This window comes from Homalodisca vitripennis, chromosome 3 (genome assembly GCF_021130785.1).
Source record: "Homalodisca vitripennis isolate AUS2020 chromosome 3, UT_GWSS_2.1, whole genome shotgun sequence".
Taxonomy (NCBI): domain Eukaryota; kingdom Metazoa; phylum Arthropoda; class Insecta; order Hemiptera; family Cicadellidae; genus Homalodisca; species Homalodisca vitripennis.
This window is the reverse complement of record NC_060209.1, coordinates 104,602,859-104,625,952: the sequence shown is the minus strand read 5'-3', so window position 1 is coordinate 104,625,952 and position 23,094 is coordinate 104,602,859. Positions and strand designations below refer to the sequence as shown.

Below are 23,094 nucleotides of genomic sequence, written 5' to 3'. Positions count from 1 at the left end.
TCTGGATTTCCCTGTATAAACAACACGTTATGGTGTGAAGTAGTCAGAAGATTATACGTAGGACTCCGTTTTAGTTCATAAGAACAGTACTTTAACATTTATGAGCACTGGCCCTGTATAATATAAATTAATCTAACTCTGAAACACTATACGCTTACTGAAACTAGTTTCTGACAGCTACTAACCTCTAGGACCTCTCAGCCTCCGGGAGTACCGGCTTATTTTTATGAATGTTATTGTTAATTGTTTTATAAAGTATATGTAGTTTAAATCTTAGATGGACTGTTAGTATATTTGTATACTCATATATAGTCACTGAAATTAATAAAATACTTTTAGTTAATGCTAAATTTTTTGAAGTTATAAATATCAGGATGAAATACATTAGAATGTAATGTGTATGACAGGGTGTCCCGAATGGATTAAGTATTTTGACAACACATGCAATAATATAATAAAATAAAATAAATCACCATAAATTGTACATGACACCACGGCTGGCAAGTAGGTCAGTCACGCGCCTGCAACTAATTATCTGCAACCCAGCATTGCATGGGCAACGGAACGTCTAGTTATCTTCCATCATGGTAAGCAAAATTTATATATTTATCTGAACCGTTATTTGACTGGTAAAAAAATCAAAACTTGTGGTACAAAATGGTAAAAAAACTGTCACAAAAATATGGTGCAGTTTATTTTAACTTCCGACTGAGCCGGAAAGACTACAGTTATGATTCATCATTAAGAAATTCAACATAATATTTACATATTATTTATATAAGTTTAAAAGATTATATTGTAGACCGGCAGTGAAGTGGATTGTGACGTGCGTAGGCTGTCATCAGTCTCTCCCAGGATTAAGCGTTATTAGTTACAGTGACATGCTTGCAGCATTATGTAGTCTCACGGTTCGAAAGCACAATTTATATAAATTGAAAAGATGATATTGTTGACCGGCAGTGAAATGGATTGTGACGTGCGTAGGCTGTCATCTTTCTCTCCCAGGCCTTAGCGTTATTAGTTACAGTGATATGTTTGCAGCATTTTTAGTCTTACGGTTCGAAAGCACAATTTATATAAATTGAAAAGATGATATTGTTGAACGGCAGTGAAGTGGATTGTGACATCCGTAGGCTGCCATCATCTCTCTCGGGCTTAAGCGTTATAAGTTACAGTGACATGTTTGCAGCATTATTTATTCTTACGGTTCGAAAGCACAATTTAAATAAATTGAAAAGATGATATTGTTGAACGGCAGTGAAGTGGATTGTGACATCCGTAGGTTGTCATCAGTCTCTCTCAGGCTTAAGCGTTATTAGTTACAGTGACATGTTTGCAGCATTATTTATTCTTACGGTTCGAAAGCACAATTTATATAAATTGAAAAGATGATATTGTTGACCGGCAGTGAAGTGGATTGTGACGTGCGCAGGCTGTTATCAGTCTCTCCCAGGCTTAAGCGTTATTAGTTACAGTGACATGTTCGCAGCATTATTTAGTCTTACCGTTTGAAAGCACAATTTATATCAATTGAAAAGATGATATTGTTGACCGGCAGTGAAGTGGATTGTGACGTGCGTAGGCTGTCATCATCTCTCTCGGGCTTAAGTGTTATTAGTTACAGTGACATGTTTGCAGCATTATTTATTCTTACGGTTCGAAAGCACAATTTATATAAATTGAAAAGATGATATTGTTGACCGGCAGTGAAGTGGATTGTGACGTGCGCAGGCTGTTATCAGTCTCTCCCAGGCTTAAGCGTTATTAGTTACAGTGACATGTTTGCAGCATTATTTATTCTTACGGTTCGAAAGCACAATTTATATAAATTGAAAAGATGATATTGTTGACCGGCAGTGAAGTGGATTGTGACGTGCGCAGGCTGTTATCAGTCTCTCCCAGGCTTAAGCGTTATTAGTTACAGTGACATGTTCGCAGCATTATTTAGTCTTACCGTTTGAAAGCACAATTTATATAAATTGAAAAGATGATATTGTTGACCGGCAGTGAAGTGGATTGTGACGTGCGTAGGCTGTCATCAGTCTCTCCCAGGCTTAAGCGTTATTAATGACCGGTACTCCAGATAAAGGTATTGTTACTCCTGTACAATGGGAGGCTTATTGTTACCGGCTCCTGACACCTTTTGTGATAAATAATTGCTCGACAATGAATATTTTCTCGTTTGTATTTCTCTTTAAAAAGAGTGAATATTTTACAGTTTCAATGCTTTTAAATGAACTTGCTATACTGCCCATGTTCTTGGGTGAATATAATCTGATTCTCTTCCAAATTTGTACATGTAAAATGCATTGTCCTAAATGAATGTAAATGGATAAACACTCTGGTTGTTCCAGATTTTTCCATATATTTATAAAACAAATGTGGTGTTTCCAGTAAAAGAACCTTCTCTGCATCCAATATTGTGAATTATTTAATTATTATAACAGTTATCACTTCATAACTTTTCTTAGTAGCGATGTTAAAAAAGAGCTGTTTTCGTAAAATATTTATGTGGTGTAAAACTAACATGCTCCTAATTGTATGTCATTACTTTTATTGATGTTGGTTATAATCAGAACCAACCTATTGTTTTAAGTTTGCAGTAATACTACACGTATTAGACCAAACTTAAATAAAAACCATAGGCTTAACTTAAATTGCAAGTAAAATGCCTTTTAACTTGACTAATTCCATATATTATTACAAATTTGTGGGAACAACACAAGTTACATTAACAATGTCTTTTTTTTTAAATAAGCGAGTGTTAATCAAATAAAACATTATCTCTGAATATATTTAGTCCCAGCCATTAAAGTGCAATCATTTTGATTTTATTATATGACAAGCTGTGTCTGAGTGTTAACGAGTGTGAACTGATTGCCGTTGAATTTGCTCTCTACATCCGGAATGGAGAAAACCAGTCCAAAGTAATTTGTAAACAGTGTTTCCAGAGAATCCCAATGCTATATTAACTCAATGTTGGCTCAATACTATATACCTCTGTAATTATTTGAGACAGCGTAATATTTTAAACTTTTTCATGGACTTACACATGGACTGTCAACTATACTCAAAATAAATTATTGATGAATTTAAAAATATTTTACGTTTTTAGAGGAAAAGAAAAAATAAATATTAAATGTTACTAGTTAAAATTTAAATTTTTGACGTGACAACGTCTTAAATTAGGTTGCGGCTCGGAGTCACTCATGAAAAAGTGTAACGCCCGGTAACGTTACGATGCCCGTCCAGTGGGTCCGCACGGGATAAAGCAGATAACTGTGGGTCCGCCGCACGGGATAAAGCAGATAACTATGTTTATTCGTGAAAATGTGGAGTGCTTAGATTCGTCATTTACAACAACTACAACAATAAAGGTAAATAATTGTACACTGATATTTCATTATCGTAAACTATGATTGATTGATTAATTGTTAGATTGACACAAAAGTTGAGAAACTGAGTTTATAGGTTATGTCATACTATTGACAAATGTACAACAATAAAGGTAAATAATTGTACACTGATATTTCATTATCGTAAACTATGATTGATTGATTAATTGTTAGATTGACACAAAAGTTGAGAAACTGAGTTTATAGGTTATGTCATACTATTGACAAATGTTGATAGTGTTAAGTAAATTATTAGTTTAAATCACTCTGCAATCAATCGTAATTCAGTCGATTGAGAAGAAACAGCGCGTATTGCTAGTCAAACATTTAAAATAACAAATTATAACCTCTAACCTGTCATAACAGTGCGACCAAACAAACGAACTAAACCGACCAATCACCACGCGCGGAGTTAGAATTTAACTGTGTTTAGCAAGATTTTCAAATTCCAATTTTAGTAAATGTTTTATTCAACTTTACCATTTACAATAACAAATTTTAATTAATTTCAAATTATGTACAATGTTTTAGTAAACAAAATATATTTCTATAGTTAAAATTTGTGCAATTCTTATTTTCATTCAATTCCTTGTTCCTATTGTGCAATTTAATACTATTCATATCAATAAATATTCTACCGAGAAAAAGACGTTGTCACGTAAAATCTTCGCCCGTAAAACCGACTTTACAGGCAACCATAATTTTTTTTAATTCGTGTAAGGAACTAGAACTAAGTTATAAGTAAAACTTCAATTAGATTACTTAAATTGTTTCTTAAAAAATGTGCATTGAGTTTAAGAGCTCCGTTTTTTGGAAATATGGAAAAAATTGTGTACTCAAAAACAATTAGTAGTGCACAGCAATTTTCAAGTTTTTTCTCATTCAATTCTTTTTAATTCCTCTTGACAACGGATCTGACCTTTCGAGCTGTCTCATAGTTTTTATCATGAAGAGCCTACATCTTGAAGCCCTATTCTCCTGAACCCCTTTATTTTTTCCATATTCCCTTTCAATATTTCCCAGTATAGATTTATTGGTGCTGAATTTCAAGGTTTTTAAACCTACCAATTTTATTTTTGGAATTTTTGGATAAATAATATCATTTGAATACTTATTAGGATTCTGTGATTTTGCTGTAGAACTCCTGTAGTAGTGTCACGCAGATACCCCAAATAATATTATTTTCAACAGAACTATGTTCATTAAATGATTTTTAAACTTTAACTTTGGGTTTCATAAAGGGATATGTTCTTAATCAGCTTTTCCTTAGATTTTGGGCTTGGGCATAAGGCTAATCTCACTAATATTAGGCTTTGAACACTTAACGTTATGTATTCCTACAGACTTTCTCACTTTTCAACACAATCATACAACCAAATTTGATTCGCTGTGCCTCTTACGTGTAATGTATATGTTAGAAAATTAAAATCCAGTATCATCTCTCACATTTTTATCTTAACTTACTATGGTCCGTTCTATTCTTTTTTGAGTTACGACATTCTACTTTGGAGTTACTCCAGGATAGCTATGAAAGTATTTAATTGGCAGAAAAAAGACAATTTATATTATTGAAGTACTTCGAAATAAACGGTCAGGTAAAATTAGCACCGTAAAAATTCACATTCATACTCTAACTCATGTGTTTATACCATCCACCTACACTAAGTTACGTAAGAGACTACTTAGAGAAACAGTAGTCAAAGTGTCTATCAATCACATGACATTATCTTTCTCCTTCCCATCACAGATTTTCTAAACCTAGTAGCTACAAACACTTAAAGCTATTTGATAAGCCCCTTCATCAGTTTAAGCTGTATCAAAATTTTATTTAGTTTTAAGTAATTTCTTAATAGATCAAACTATTCTAAGAGGGTTTTAACAGTGACTTCACTGCAGCACCTTTTAAATTTAACCTAACATCTTCCAGTATAAATTGTATTTTATTGCTCCCCTGCTCTAAAAAGGTTAATGTTTACTGAAAGTCCATATATTTTGTATTTTAATCTTGTGCCTGTCAATTTGTGCTGTAAATCAGGTCAACTTGTCAGCCTAATGTTTTTCCAGTTGCGAGTAGAGTGATTTACTAAAGATTGCTGTAGCCTACTTAATTTATTATGGCTCAGCGTTAGCGAAGCCTATCAGACGTGGGGCTGGAAAAATTTAATTTCTGTCTGTCTGTCTCTCCTCACTATATCTCTAAAACTAACTGCTTCGATTATAGATTAGCAATACTGAGTTTGATGATAGTGTATGACAGTTCATGGGAGTTGGCTAAGCATTAGTAAATATACTTACATAGGTCTTATAGATAACCAAGGTAGCAACAAGGACATAGCAAAATAAATAAACTTGTAAAAAAGCCGAGTAAAATCGTAAGAAACTTTACGATGTGACGTATTAACACATGTATATTACTCGTACGGTAAAAAGAAAAAGTCATAGTATGAAGTCTTTGTTAAAAGTTGGCGACAACAACTTATTTGACCACACTCTTTTGTTGTAGTACTCTCCTTACTTTATCGGTACTTTTATTATTTAAACAGTATGAAAAAGCCTAACTCAATAAAGAAAAACGAGGTGTATCATGTAGTAGGCAATATCAATGAAAATCATCTATAAACTTTAAATTTTACAGGAAACTTCAATTCTACATAAAGAAGAAGTTCTATGCTGTTGCATGTCCAACCATGGAATTTGGCTGAGCGTCATTGAAGTCTATCAATTGGTAGGCTGTCACAATTTCTTGTTTGTTTGTCGGGGCATTTAAAAATTACTGTTCTATATTGTCGGTCTATCTGACTGCATGACATCTCAAGAATGAAATGAGCTATAGATTTGAAATTTTTCATGCACCTCAGCGAAGTTTGAGAACCTAGTACCTGGCACGTGTTTGGTATAATATACAAACGCTGTATTAAAATGTATCTGATTAGCTTAAATTAATTTTGCTATAACTTTACTTTTGCTATATTTGTTTAAAGGCATAAACTTATATGACTATTAGAACAAAACTTATTATTTCTTCTAAACTTAACTTAATTTTTTCACATATTTTTATTTCCTAAACAATAACAATTGGAAAATAAATAGTACAATACCTAACCAGTACCTAGACATTTTTGCAAAGATTTCATAACATGCTTTTCAAAAAGAATTTTCCACCATTAAATGTGTCTTTAAACTATATTTTTATACATCATTGCAATCGACAAAACTCTAAACCTAAAAATAAATCAAAATCTTTGTTCAGACTGCCCTTAGAGACCCGGAAAAGGTAGATCTGTAATAACACAGCTTATATACGTAAAGATCTGATAAAGTTTCCCTTGTGATATTTTTTACAAAGTCTACCAGACCTCGGAAGGCGTAGCTACGTCAAGCGATAGGTGTGCTTGCAAGCACGGATCCACAACCTTGCTTGAAGTGGTATAACGCAACAACAGTTACAGGATTAAGCGTGACATTTATAAATAATTACGGCTGTCACACAGCGTTCATTATTTATCCCATTGATTGTTATTTTAAATTAAAATATGTATTTGTACGCTATGTGGGTGCATTAAGCAGTATAACATTTGAAAGTACTTTTTAATATTATTTAGAGTTTCGATACTACAAATAATTGCCTTTAAGATGTTTTTCATTTTTATAATATTTTTTGTCATCCAGCATTTAAATGTACATGGTAGGAATACGACGCACCACGTGTTACGTAACAGAAATCGTGTCGTGCGGACAGACAGACCGATACTGTACACATAACTGTAAAGAAGATACATTTTTACATCCCCTTCCCCCCTCCCACCAGAAAACAAAAGGAAACCTGTACCAGCTATCTGACTAATAAGCTTCTCATAACATCCATTCATGGATAGAAATCCTGCAGATGGTTAGGCTGCACTTGTTATTTGTCACGTGTTAAACATTTATTTAATTACTATCACTCTCTGTATACATTTATTTTGACTACCCGTAAGACCAATATAAAGAATTTTTCTAACGCTCAACCAAATTGCATGTGGTTGACATCCCTCATCACCAAACTCGTCGTTGTCCTTATAAAAAAGAAGCTTCATGCAAAATCCATAGTTGATTTCGTTTTCAAAACATAGAGTGCACCGGCAGACTGGCAGAAAAAGTTACATTTTCCAACTCCTCTATAAATTAAATTAGAATAAAACATAAAGAATAAAAGATTTGTATTTCTGCCAATAAATTTTCATAACGATATCCAAATTGAAGCTCTAAAAGAGTATTTGAACTGTAAAATTCAAATAATATGCAACCCTGAAACTGAAAGATTAATAGCTATAATAAATCTAACAATCCGGTAGAGTCGTCATCGTAATCCTCTTAGCCTCCAGCTACAAGTTGATTGTCCAGGACTCCAGTTCTGTTCTCCAGCGGATACTTACTCAGGTTGCTGCCTTGACTCGACTCTTCTGAAGCTGATATCCAGTAGCTATCAGTGGCAGTTAGATTACTTGTAAAATATAAATGAAGTAGAGAACTTTAGATAGATGTTATAGTTTGGTGCACAGATTAAATGTACATATTCATTTCCTGTCATCTGGTAAGATAATAAGATTTCAGTATAACAAAGTTGGTAGCGCCGATTGCCAAACAGTCTATTTGTTGGATTTTTATTTGAGCTAGAGATAGAGCAGGTTCAAATCCTGTCTGTGACCATAGAACTTTTACCAGTAGGCCTACCATCGATTTTCCCCTGTATCGACTCTCTCCTTTCTGAATGATGAGATCCTAGCACAGGTTACTGGCGCCAGACTCGCAGAATAAAACTTAAAATGGGATCATCCTCCCATTAAATAAATATTTGTGGTAAATCTATAGTTTATTTTAATCGGAAAAACTTAAATATTTAAAGGGGTAAAATATATAAAATGAGTTAAAACAAGTTTCAAATACAGTATCTAATTACAACTGAGCACTGATTTGTTTGAATATTGTCTATATCAAAGGTATTTCAAAGTTATATATGTAACCTAAAATCTGTGTCTTTTTCTCCAACATCACTTGGAACATAGAAAATATATCAACGTAACATTTTCTGTTCTGTTTATTGTCGTGTATTACCACGTAAAAAGACAGCAGGGGTAAGTCTATGCGCAGTGTATTTGCATTAACTACCTTAAAATGTTCTTACGGCAAGGTAAAACCATCTTGAATGAGCTGACTTATCAATGTTGATTAACATATTATATATTTTATGTAAAAATTTGGATTAACAATATTATTCGTATAACAGTCAGCCCTAAGGAGTTTCTTGTTGAAGTGAAACTACCATGAGTTCCAACACATGACAACGTTGCTAATTTTTGTATAGCCTTGCATTTTGTAACAGAAATATGGGAAATACTAAATTTTTACGATATGAATAATGGACATCAAACGTTTTTTTTTTTATTTTTCTTGTAAAGTTAAACAACTCTATTTTGGAATATTAGAATAATGAACTATTAGAAGTTAGAGATCTTTTATCGGAGTAAACCATATAAATTACAAAAATAAAACGAATTCATACTGATTGTATCTTTAAATAAAACATTTCCTATCATTCTTTGATTAGCAATACTCGTAAGACTGTGTCTGAGGTTTAACATTATTATTAGGGAGTTAAACTTGAGGTTTTTGGCAGTGTATTAGGCTCTTGATGTAAAAAACTTAGAATAATTCGCGACCTGAACCATTTTCAAGATAGCTGTCAGTTAAGAATGTCAAGTACCAGGTTTATCATTACTGTTTAAAAATTCGTCTGTTAAACTTGGGAATGGCAATGTTAATAGTAATAAGCGACATCAACTTGCATTTATCTCTTCCTGAACTATTTGATCATAGTTCTGACCGGATGAATATAAAAATTAAAAAGAAAGCTTTCAACTAATAATCAAGCCAATATTTACTGAGACTCGTATTATAAATGCAAAAAATCGTGTCTTAGCGATCCACTGGCAACACGCGTGCGCCCCAAAGTAATACGCGTGTTAACAATCGAAAAGCCAATTCCGACTCTTTAAGGTGGTGCAATCGATTTTAATATGAGGGAATATTTGTTTTATATGTATATATATATATATATAATCCTCTCCACGAGGAATAACAGGCATGTGCAGTAGTTTAGTCACTTTTATATGGAGGCCCTAATAAAATCTTCTAAAGATAGAAATAGTGAACTTTTTACATCACGTGCATGAGTTACAAGTCTGTTGAGGGACGCATATTATATTTTATTATGATTTTCTTAAATATCAAATATCATGTAATAAAACTATATATTTTTAATATGTTTTTTATAAGGATATTATTGATTTGATAAACACGTTATACATACATATATACGTACTTACATGTTGAAATAAGTGACATTTTTGAGGGACGTGATCTAAATCTTTGTTCAAAATAAACTGTTACTGATTTGCACTGCTAGAACACTAACCATCCTTTATTCCATTCAACAATTATGGTGTTTTTAGGAATCCCATGACTGTAAATGTCCCATAAGACACCTAAATAAGTGTATAAATTGCCATGAATCCCTTACGGCGACAGGTGAGGTGTACATAAAACAATCAACATGTAATTTTTAGCATATTAATGGGGAATGATATAGAATATAAAATATACTTTTTAAATTATTAACTAACGTACTTATCTAAACAATTCTACAGGTGAGAAGACCTATGATACTTGTGGTTTTTCAACATACTAATACAATGTATATTTTTGTTAAAACTCAATTATTTTTTTAATAAGTAGAAAGACTGTGGCTAAATATTTCATAATTAGGAAGCAACATTTTCAAACTAAGTGCTTCTGCAGAATAAAACAAATTTCAAAATTTTAACTCGTTCAAGAACTTCAAAATAATAGGCCCGAGATATTTAATTAGAAATATTTGCTGGATTGACGAAACTAGAACAAATAGAGGTACTTTATATTTATTTAACAGAATTATACAGTTAAAAATTGTATTTCTCTCAGCCAAAAACTAAACATTTTATAAATGCAACAATCTAAATATGGATATTCATTAGCAAAGCCTACCATTCAAGGTGCTAGAAAATTTTAATTTATTTCTGTCTGTCCGCCCGACATCTCGAGAACGGACTACCCTTCAGACTAGGTATTTTATATTAAACAACACCGAGTTCAATGATGGTAAATTTCGCTCTGTGGGATTTGGCTGAGCGTTAGCAAATATTTTTACATTGGTTTTATCGGCAACCATGATGCCAACGAAAAAATCACAGAAAAATATTTTGCAAACAATCATATGACATAGTAACGCCTAAAGCCTAATGAAATGAGCTGTTTACTTGAAATTTTGAATTCAACTTAAGCGAAGCCTGTTACACAATACTTACTCCTACAATGCGCTTTACTCATACCTTTCATTTCTTTCTGAGTTTTTCTTTCTACATGTGTATTTTTGTTTTTAAAAATGTTAACAAGTGTGGAATGTTTTTAAAAACAATGTAAAATAAAGTATTGACAATATAAAAACATTTTTAAATGTATATGAAAAAACTACAAAAATGAAAAGTATTTTCTTGGCGATTCAGAATACAAGTTAAATTTTGAAAATATAAATATAGCGGGTCTGAATTTTCATCGGTTTTAAAAATATTGTAGGCAAAATAAAAATTATTTATTCTCATAAATACTCAAGTGCAGTTACTAATTAATAGCGATTTTTTATGAATACTTGAAGATCAGAGTATGTTTCCTCTTCATTGATCTAACTTTATTTTCTGGAAATTAAGCAGAAATTTTAGAAATAAGCACAAAACCTAACAGTTGAGTAGTATATGATGTTATAATAAAGTTACATGAGTAGAGGATCAAATAAAAGTTACACACACATGAAGAACATTTTATCAGCGTTTTATATTTTTTTTGGGTCCACTAAATAAGTATAACAACATAGTAAAACATATTATTAAGGAAATAGGAAAAGCAATTATTAAATAACATAAAAATTAAACAAAATATAAAATAATGTTAGTAATGGTAATAGTTACTACTATAAAATGTGTTTATTTTATCGCTGTTTTATTATTTTTTTGGGTCCACTAAATAAGTATAACACAGTAACACAACATATAAATAGTAACTTAGGTAAAATGATTATTATACAGAGTGTACCGTAACTCTCTTCAAAAAGGGTATACTGTTCCACGTTATTGCTCAGGTCAAATCATAGACATTTCACCATATGTACATATGGGTCTCGAATGCTTAGTTTCCCATATGTCTATATGTTTAGGATCTTTATTAAAACAACTATTATCTTAAAAACAACATATTAAGTTATAACAAATTTAGCTCAAAGGTCAATTACTGAAAAAATTTGTTATCTCTAATATTTTCACAATGATAACCATCAAAACATTTTTAACTTTAAACATTTTAAAAATAAGTTATTTTCAAGAAATACAACTAAGATATTTGTTTTGAAAATTTTATCAGAAATCTAATGATACCAAAATAATTTAAATCGAATCATAAATAACTGATTTAGAGCTGATTTTCTAAATAAAACAACATGATAATGAAATAAATAAACATGGCCCACATTGAGGTTTTCAGCCAACATATAAAAACTGAATAATCAGAACCTTTAGAATACCTTTAGTATGACTTTTGAAAATCTTTGTGTTTTTTAAGGAAAAGAATTTAAAACACAAACTTCAGAATTTTCTAAGGTTAATTTAGCGTCAAATACCTGATATTCATTGAATTTATTTTAGCGGTTATGTTTATATATTTTATTTTTAACACCTGTCTTTCCCAATAAAACAGCTTACCTATGGAGTTTCCAATTATAAAAACATTCTCAAAACTACAGTAAGATTGGGCTAGTTGTTTAATACTCTTGATACTCAGATGTCAATATAGTCAAAGTAACTTTTGTTTGGTTCCTTTAACGGTGGTTTTAAATAAAGGAAGCAATAATGTAAATAAATAAGTTTGTTACTCTTAATTATTAAAAAGTTTTGTTTAGTTTTTCTTTGCTATTATAAAGATTTATTGTTCTTAATATGATTTTTACAATATGTCTATTTATTTTTTTATTCTTTAAGATAAAACAAAATTTACTTGGCAAAAGATCTTAATGAACATTATAACTTTAAATAAAAAAAAACCTCGGATCTAAGCACAATAAGCATAAGTTATTCTGGAGCTGCTGTTTATTCACTTTTGTATTGTTGGCTATAATTTCGTGTAATTTAATTATTTTAGTTTTCAAGATGGTTTTTGTTTATATAAAACAAATTCAGACATACATATAGAAAACTAAGTATTGGAACCCCATGTTCATATGTTGAAATGTTTTTGTCTTGACTAGAGCAATAAATTGGTATATCTTTGTGTAGAGACTTTCGGGACACCTGTATAATATCGAAGTAAAACAAATATTAAAACATTGTTAGTAATTAAAATTAAGTGTGTAAATAAACTTAACGTTAAATGCTCTTATAAATCTAACTCTATTCCAATTAAAACATTTCTGTTTGACACCAAATGAAAATGCCTCAATATTCATATTATGAATTCTGTAAGAGGTTCTGACTAATGATAATAAATATGCTGCTAATAAAAAAAACAAGTTTGATGCAGTATTTTTAAATTATTGTATTCCAAAGGCCAATTTCACTTATTTAAGTGACATCTTAATATATAAATGGTCTATAAAATCCCAATGTGGATGGAAATTTCAAAATGACACTTTATTGCATAATTCTGAAGTGTATTCGGCATTTTCATTTTAGAGCGAAATTTTTAAATAGAAATTCGGTATGTCAAATAGGACGTGATAATGTATGATATGTAATGATAATATGATAATGTAATAATAATTTTGTTTCATCAGGAAATTCAGAGCAAAATTTTAAATCGATTATGAAAGTCTTATAAAGAATTGCAAGTTACTGCAATGATCTGGTAGTGAGAAAAAGTGCATAAAAACATAATTCTGACTGTCTGGACAAGAATTCATAAATTACATTTTTGGATATTTGAAATTAAATGCTTATATTATTTTTAAAATTTAGTATAAATTTTAGTTTATAAAATATAGTTTACTAAAAATTAATTTGTAATCTCGGATTCTTATCAGTAGTGTGTTTTTCTTCACAATATTATTTTAACCTCAGAGAATCGACCGTAAAAAAATTACAATATTTTTAAAACAAATTTTACTTCTGATATATGTATTCCACTATCCTAAGTTATTCTTCTATCCTGTGCAGATAATGTGCACTAATATTATTGATTACTTAGTACAGCAGTACCCAGTACAAAAATCACATAGATCAAATTTATATTAGAAAAACCCACTTACTTTTATAAGAATGCCTCCAAAGTTAACTGCACAAATACTTTTTGGAAAAAATAATATCTTTTTCTCACTACACTTTGTATTGGAATAGAGTGAACTTAACATAAACTTATCAAATTACCAAAATATTAAAATCAACCTGACCACATCTCTTACCACGGGAAAGTCAACATCTGGTAGGAGATTAATTTCTTAGCTTTAGGAGAGGTTTCTATGATGGCAGCTTTGTCGGTGACGAAGACGTGGTCGATGTGGATATGCTCCTCATTTTCGTACTTCCCGGTATCGGCACATTGGTAGTAGTACATTCTTGTGACATCTGAGGACACAGTAGAGTGATTATGTCACATATTATCTAGACAGGGTGTCTCTCAGCATGACTTTAGTTCTAGAAATATCTGCTCACTGAGCTTGGACTACAACAGAAAATATATTTGGAATCTTTTACATTTTAAGATGTTACGGAGGTCATTACATTACTTGTAAATTCTTTTTTTACTTGTAAACTATTGATAAATGAATATTTAATTCATGTATAGAAAAGGCGAATACAACCTGTTTTTGAGTCCATGGAAATTTGTGTGTAATTTTTGTTGAATTATTGTAGTATTGTTGTTGGGCCTAAATGTGTGTTTTCAGTAATAAATATTAACGCCTATCATAGACCACAAGCGTGCCTCTGTGCGTGGGTTTGGACATTCTCAAGGATTTTGCTACTTTCAAGTGTATATAAAGACTTGAAGTTTTTGCAAGTTTTTCACATTAACGTTTTACGTGACTAGGATGTTTAATTTGTAAGTAGAGGAATACATTTTAATACGAAAAACAAGCACAAAAATTGTTTAAATTTTCGATTTTGTATGTTTAATTTTTTTACTTTCTAAATATGCGTCTGATGTAAATTGTGCTAAAATACTTTAGACGGCATTTACAATTTATTTAGCGGTTGGAATTATTATACACATTTCACCATGGCTAATATTTAGTATGTCATTCTTAAGCATTGGTTTGATTCTAAAGAAAGTGCATTTCAAAAGTTTATAGTTTATGTTTGGTCGAGATGTTTAAACCGGCGCTAACCGGCTGGTATGACCAACGGTTCTATTTAACTTAAGCTTTGCAAAATAATATACCGGTTTTTTTAACAATTTCTTATTTTATTTTTATGTAATAATACATTTTAAGTCCCATTTAGCAAAACCGACAAATATATACAGATATATACTACTGAGAACAGAACAAACCATTTGATAGATATTAATAGTTATTAGAAATTTAGAATAAATATATTTAATGTATGTTATAAATTTAATTACCAATCAAAAACTTTCGAAACCAAACCTAATCAGCAGTTTTGTAAAGAACAGATGTGTATTTTTAATAACAGAGGTAAAATGTGTTTGAAATAATAATTATCCAAGAATAACTATTGAACACAATTGGTATATTTTGGCATACCAATTAACAAAAGCTATTTTACTAGTTATTTTATCTGGAAATTACATTTTTGCGTCAACAATAAATTACTTTTCAATATATACTACAGGATAAATTGAATCATAATTACAATAAAATAAAACTGTGTGAAATATCACAAAAACATTTTGGACTGTCGCTGAATACAATCATTTTTAACATTATAAAATATATTTATACATATTACATACGTAAAAATACATTAAAATGGTGCAATACATGTTTGAGCTATGTTTTATACTTTTGAAATTTTCTTCGCAGTAATTTATCTCCCGAAGGCAAGAAAAATGGATGCTCATTCTATGAGAAATTGCATGCATTTCAAATAATATTTTGAAGCATTTTTAACCAGAAAATTAGCTTAAAAAAGGATTTTTCAAATATGTACATGAAATGTAACTGAATAAAGTCATGGTATTTTATTTTGTACAAATTATTTTAGAGTTAAAAAACTATGTTCTATTGAATTTATTACATTTAACTAAAAACTTTTGTTTCCTGAAATCATAAACCAAAGATGTAGTGCAGGTTAAACCTTGTATAAAGGTTGCACAAAATCACCAGTTATATACTCGTATATGGATAATATATGGGTTATATAATATACGTGGATAAATAAACCAGTTTTATTATTTTATCTTCAGGAAAATTTAATTAGAAACAAATATTCTGGAATTTAAACTTACAAAAATAAAACCTGATTCAGTTGTGAATCAGTTTTTTTTTTTTTTTTTTTTTTTGTAAAGACAATATCAAAACATAGTAGATTTCCTGAAAAACATCTTCACAAACAAACTTTTACGGAACGTCAACAACTAAAATGATTCTTTTCCAGTAAGATGAAATATTTGAGGTTCTTGATTCATTTAGTCATTAATTATCAAGCATCAAAGCTAAATGATATGTGATATTTCAACTTGAATGATGTAAAAGGTACAACAAGGGTGTAAAAAGTTTATAAAAATCCTTACCCACGACGACTCGAGTCATAGATTGTTCCACGTCACAATCTGCACCTCGCACCACCACCTCCTTCCACCTCTTGAATTCAGCAATCTGGATGTAACAAGAGACTTGGCCTGGTTCCTTCACTGATTGGTTCAGTTTGGTTCCTAACATGAAAAAGAGCATGAGCCTCAGAATGGATTGCCTACTAATATTATATTTGGTCATTTTTTAATATGTGTTAAATTTAGTTTTAATAAGAAAACGAAGGAAATTCGTCCGATAAATATCTGTATTATTTGTGAAACAGAACAGTTTTAGGGTACAATGTTACATTTGTAAAGTACATTAGCTCATAGTTATTTATAATGTTATTCAAACCCATGGTTATTTGTTTCAAAGTATCATAAAAATACAAGTATTAAAATTTTAGCAGAGTATAATTTTATTATATTTCCATAATAACTCATACAGTATGGATTATATTTTAATCCGTTAAACTCAAACAAGTGCTACCGCAATATGCGACATTTTGAGGATTCTCTTTCTGTTTACCGTTTACAGTTTCGCACCAAAGGGAGGATGTACTTCCCTTGGAGATGAATGGCTAGAAACCAATTCCTGTCTTCCTTGAGTAAAAAAAGAACTTCTTAAATATTTTTCATTGTAATACAATGTGCTTGGTGTTTGCCTAACTAAATCAATAGGTATTTACAATTGTTAAACAAATTCCTGAAAAAAACTGAAAACTAAGCATAAAACTATAAACAATACCCACCACACATAAACACATTAATGTTATTTATGGTAACGTCCATTCTGGCTGGATAATGTTCTAGTGTTGTATGTAGTTACACATGATTCATAACCTACACAATAGTTAACTGTATTGTTCTGATTGTGGTGATATGAAATTCAGAAGAAAGTAGAGAATTTTCAAATAAATTTATGAACAATTACAAAAAGCTCTAATGCATGCATGTACTAACCTAATTCGCAGTCAATAGGTATCGGCTCTTGGTAGGAACGTTCAGGCTTGCAGGAAGTGTCCATAGTGATCGTAACGTTGACCTCGGTCTCTTTGAAGTCCATGTGTGAAGGCTGGCAGGCCAAAGGCATCCTTAAGGTTTCTGTTGGCGAAGGAAAAATACCTTAACTTATACATAATTAATTATGGTCTAGGACGTACTCAGAATATTATCTCAGGGAGGTATAACTATACAGACTTGTATAATCATAGTTGAATGCTAGTTTTTAATATTATAATTATAAACCGCACATTGGAAGACGTTACTGACAAATAAAATACTCACATGCGAATATAACGGGTTTCAAACTATGTATTTAATTGAGTGATTCTAATTTCGTCATTTACAGCAAATCCCTTCCCACTCTGCGACGCCTATGTAATTGATAAGTAAAAGTTTCTATTGGTTGAACATTGTTTAAATCCACTCCGATGACTGAAGGCTACTAATACATATATCCACAAATTGTTAAAAAGTGACATTAATGGAGTTTTCAATAACATTTTTTAACTTCTCAAAGATCTGTGTTGAACACATTCACAAGTTTACAATAAACTATGAATGGTTTGAACGGATTGCAATTTTTCCAGACATCTGCTATAATTAATTTTACAAAATAGAGCACTTCATTTCTAGGATGGAAATCTGTCATCTTCTTCAGGTGTCAAAAAAGAAGAGTGAAAATTGTTTTGTGACTGACTTCATTTGTTTTTAACAATAATTTAGGCGACATTATCGTCACCCATTAACTAGTTATTCGTTATCCATTTTTTTGTTCGCATAACTTTATTTCTTAACGTTTTTGGATGACTGTAGAATAAAACAGATTCCCATTCTGAAAAGTATCCTATTTTTGTAACAAGCTGCGGTAAGTATGCAACAATTTGTATCGAAGTACTGAAATAGAATGTCATAGATATACTCGTATCTACAGATAGATAGCAGTGATTGAACCGGTTTTGTATCAGAAATGTTAATAAAGTGCATATAATAATCATTCCATCTTCCACTAAAAGAAAGTTGAATTTACATTAATAACTTATTATAAGTTGTACTGTAGATCAATTAGGAGGTTATGACGAAAAAAAGTCATAAACATAACCTAACGTTGAAACCATAACAATCCGTTTTTTTCAGTTTTGTAAAAATAAAAGTCTCAGTCTTTAAAGTTTAAAGAATTTTTGTATTTTCGATCACTTTGGAACGGTACGATATTTATCGTGGTTTTTATAATTAGAATAAATCATATTTTATGTATAGTTAATTCATCTTTATATTCAGATCAGACTTCTCAGAAACTAGTAGACTACAATATTAAAACACCAGACATACTTACGGTGTGTGTAGCATTTTGTGTAGTTGATGTAGTTACAAATTGCGGTGGCCAGAAAGAAAGCGACCATTGACATGAGCAGGCCGTAAAGGAATGCATAGCCAAATTTGATATAGCTTCTTAACAAACTCTTTTTCAGCCTCGAAGCAGCACTCCTTGAATAAGAGACATAGGTATCCGTAGGAGCATTCCTAGCCTGCGACAGAAGATAATGGTTTAAAAATTTCCTTTCGTATATTATTTGAATTTTTTTAACTGCGGTGTTCCTAATGTCTTTTTATATAACCGTCCCTTATACAAGCAACATACATGCTAATAAGGTTCTCAACAGGCCATGAAGTGACATACACCAAAATCCCATGGAGTAACATGTACCATCATCCAATTCAGCGTTACCTACATAGAAATGAAGCATCATGCAAGATTTCTTGTCTATAACTCTTTCATTAGAAATATTTGCATTAGAGATACGCCTTACAATGTTACGTTATTATGTCACATGTTAAATATGATTATAATCAGCTTCTTTGCAAATTAATTCATTCTGCTATTTTTTGTTGCCACTATGGTTACTCATAAGACCAATGTAGATACATTTGCTAACGAACTCAGCTGTGCCCATAAAAAATAAAGTTTCATGCAAAGTTTCGTGTGTGTGGGTCAGTTTGTTTTCGAAATATTATGAGGACTGACAGACAGCAATCAAACTTTTCCAGCTCCTAGCTCAGCTAGTGATTGATACTACGAAAGGCATGTTGATAAAAAGTACTTTGCCGTTCACCGTATAAAATTATTGGTAATTTTTCTTCCAAGAAAGATGTGAGGGAATTGAGTGCAACTTCGCAATTATGAATAAAAAACAGTATAATAAGCAGTTAAGTTACTATACTGATGTACGAAAAGTGTATACTGTACATGTTCCCATAATCGTTTACATTGGTTACGATAAAAACCGCGTGTTACTTACATTTGGACATCTCTTTAAATGCCCAGGAGCGGCATATAGCCGAACTAACCCCAAATATGAATATAAAAGTTTTTATTTTATTATATTCGAAATTTCAACTCGTTTTTTCAAATCATTAAGAAGTTAATAATAGTATTGTATTGGCCTAGCAATCATCTGAATAAGTTTGTTTTGTTCGTCCATGAACAACATAAACCTAAAACGCAATTGACAAATCTAAAAGAAAATAGCTATTTTTATTGCAGACTAATGAACTTAGTTGACTAATAAACACGAAAATGTGTGTGGTAATAATATAAACTAAATAAAAATAAGATAAATAATACTGCTTAAAACGTATCCATAGGGAGATTTTCAAATTTGCGTAAAGATTTTTTAAATTTACAGATATTTAAGTTTAAATGTAGATAGTTCTAACTCTTTTATATGTATAATATACAACTTTTTAAAGGGAAATACATAGAAAATGGATAATACAAATAGAAAATGGCTATACTAAAAGAAAATAGCTATAGTTATAGCAGGCTAATCAAATTAATTGACTAATAAACAAAGAATTTATGTGGTAATAATAAAAACTAAATAAAAATAAGATAAATAATACTGCTTAAAACGTATCCATAGGGAGATTTTCAAATTTGCGTAAAGATTTTTTAAATTTACAGATATTTAAGTTTAAATGTAGATAGTTCTAACTCTTTTATATGTTATAATATACAACTTTTTAAAGGGAAATACAAATAGAAAATGGCTAAAATACTAAAAGAAAATAGCTATTTTTATAGCAGGCTAATCAAATTAATTGACTAATAAACAAAGAATTTATGTGGTAATAATAAAAACTAAATAAAAAGAAGATAAATACTGTTAAAAACGTATTTATAGGGCGATTTTTAAATTTGCGTAAAGATTTTTTAAATTTACAGATATTTAAGTTTAAATGTAGATAGTTCTAACTCTTTTATATGTATAAATATACAACTTTTTAAGGGGAAATACAAATAGAAAATGGTCATAGAACGTAGCAAAATGGCTAATTTACAATTTACCTATTGGAAAACGAAATCCTAAAGGGGAAAATGTTACCCAATTATCTTTAAATTACTAAAAACTATAAACTAAAACCAATTAAACTCGCGTATGTATATTTCCCTAAATCGAAATTACACATTAGGTTTTTAGTTTCTATTCTTAATATCGATGCATAGGTGTCAAAAATTAATATTAAGAAATTATTAAACATTATATTTTGAAACTTGTAAAATGTTTAATACCGTTTCATAATTCTGAAGTGGTGTACCAAAGTCACCACACACGAGACCTAAATACAAATTTAATGTTATTAAAATTGACAGTATTTTTTTTTACAAATCCAATGATAGTAAAAACCAATTATTATTACGTGTGTTTTTTATTAGAATGCCTAGAACACTGTAGCCGGACACACTAAAACACTTTTTCCTTGTCAAATGCGCGTAAAAGAACTTACCCCATTCCCGTAGATGTCAATTTGAAGATTAGGCAATCTGCGGGGAACGAGACCGAAGAATCTGTAGCGGCGAGGCCCGGGGCGAGGAGCTGCTGCGTTCTGCATTGTGGAAGTGTTGATGTACGAGTATACGAGCACTGAACTGACCGCACGAGAAGTTGAGTGAAGAGTGGACGAGTTTACAGAGGCGGTAGCTGTTCAAGCAGTGGAGGGGGACACTCTCCAACCCAGAATCAAAATATTTTATTCTAATAGCCTGAATTATACAATTAAAAAGTGTACCTATAATATAACATATTATTCTTATTTTGAACATAATAAGTGCATAATTAATTCTGTTAAAATCGGTTTTATTAATTACGCAGTTACATAAATTACGTCATTGTGCCGGTCAGCCATTTTGAATCCAGGACTACCAATTCTTCTGCACTATTTCGTATTGCTATATTTCCCTCAAGAATTAGCTATACATGTGGCCATCTTGATTTTAGTCTTAGTCCCGGTACAATCCATTTTTCATGTTATTTATTACCCATGTTGATTAAAAATACTCGTATATGATAGAAGTATCCACATCGTGTCCTTTAAGTAACTCGTGTTTTGAAGTTTATACATTTTTGTCCTTCATGGGTCTGTGAGCGTCTACTTAGATTTTCAAAAGACATTTTTTGGGTCTTTAATTTCATGATTGTTGTAAGACCAGATAACCACCACGGTGAATATTGAGTGTTCCTTAATTGGAATTTTCATTAAATATGAATATACTGTCGTTTTAACTTAGGAATTTGTAAAAATATCCTCCTGTTATTATTTAAGGAAAAACAGATTTCTACATTTTGAACGAAAGATGGAACTTCCTCCTATTCATATAGCATTAGTCACAATAAGTTTGATAGTTTGACCTTCAAACGTTCGTAAATTATCTTAATGAGTATGCAATATTTCATACTTTTAATTTTATATGTACACACCCATGCATAATGGATGCAAAAAATACCATGATACTTTTTCTATTTCATGTACTATGTGTCCTTCTGTGCAGAAATTTTCATTATATTTAGATAAATACTTATATGATTTTTGGATCTGTAGGTAAAATTGATGATTTATTACATTATTATACTCACAATCGTTCATATCTGTTTTTGTCTTACCTTGTACATTCAAAATCCCGTGTTTCACAATGAGAACACTATAGATGTGTATAGGTCGTTGATATACATGAACATTATATTTTAGGACACATATTTACGATTACATTTTGTGAAATGTAAGTTCAATATTATGAAAAAGAACTTTCAATTGACTTTAATGTAAAGTTTCATTTCATGCATGCATTTCTTGGTGTCACTTTCTTAGCATTTTAGTTAGAATTCGCTTTGCTTGTTTGATTACTAAGTCTTTACCCATACATTATACTGTCATAAAAAAAATCATGCCTAGAATTTTATTAACCTGTTCGATAATTTCTTGTGCCCTAACATCCAAGATTGGGAAGGGGTTTCAACAACAGTATGCTACGAGATGCTGAAGGACAGCTAAGAGTTTATTCATACTTGTATCAATAAATAAAGTAAATAATATTGGTGAACAATGGATTATATGAAATGTCTCCAAACAATAAATCCTTGCTTTAATTACTTAAACAAAATACCTTTCTGTTATAATTTATTGGGCTAATTATAATGTCATCTGCACGCTTGCTGGAGCTCCAGAAATAACAGATATCACAAAAAATATAATATGTAATTTCGAAGAAAAATATTTTAAAAAACCTGTTTTGTGTTCACAATATTCAAAATCTGTGACAAATATTATTGTCAATATTGTCGTACTTGTCTTTGCTGATACTTCATGTATGTCATATTTTATGTAAAACACTTTCAACAAATGTGATTTAATCCTAAAGCATAATTAAAGTCATTTCAGGAATGATTGACAGTGCATCCATTCTCAGCCGTATTTGAACCTTTTTGGTAGTAGATATACTGTCAGAAACTATGAATTTTACAGTGCTATGAATGTGATCCAATGTCATTTGCAGCATATCTTAACATATTTAATAGAATTCTAATAAGTTGTCTGTGTGTTGAGGATGATA

At 30.7% G+C, this 23,094-nt stretch overlaps 1 protein-coding gene across 1 annotated transcript; it reads right to left on the bottom strand.

Moving 5' to 3' along the window:
- Positions 1-11,281: 11,281 nt before the first annotated feature.
- LOC124357268 lies at positions 11,282-21,191 on the bottom strand. Its single transcript, XM_046808841.1, has 5 exons — positions 20,994-21,191; positions 18,541-18,733; positions 17,166-17,306; positions 16,203-16,343; positions 11,282-14,074 (listed from the first exon to the last, which is right to left on the bottom strand). The coding sequence occupies exons 1-5, from the start codon at positions 21,096-21,098 to the stop codon at positions 13,908-13,910; spliced, it is 747 nt and encodes a 248-aa protein (XP_046664797.1). The 5' UTR covers positions 21,099-21,191; the 3' UTR covers positions 11,282-13,907.
- Positions 21,192-23,094: the final 1,903 nt, after the last annotated feature.

Coding starts and splice junctions, on each gene's coding strand:
- LOC124357268 (XM_046808841.1), bottom strand. CDS start 21,098: ATGCAGAACGCAGCAGCTCCTCGCCCCGGGCCTCGCCGCTACAGATTC. Junction 18,734..20,993: donor TTGACATCTACGGGAATGGG/GTAAGTTCTTTT, acceptor CTTCTGTCGCAG/GCTAGGAATGCTCCTACGGA. Junction 14,075..16,202: donor TATGACTCGAGTCGTCGTGG/GTAAGGATTTTT, acceptor CTGTGTCCTCAG/ATGTCACAAGAATGTACTAC.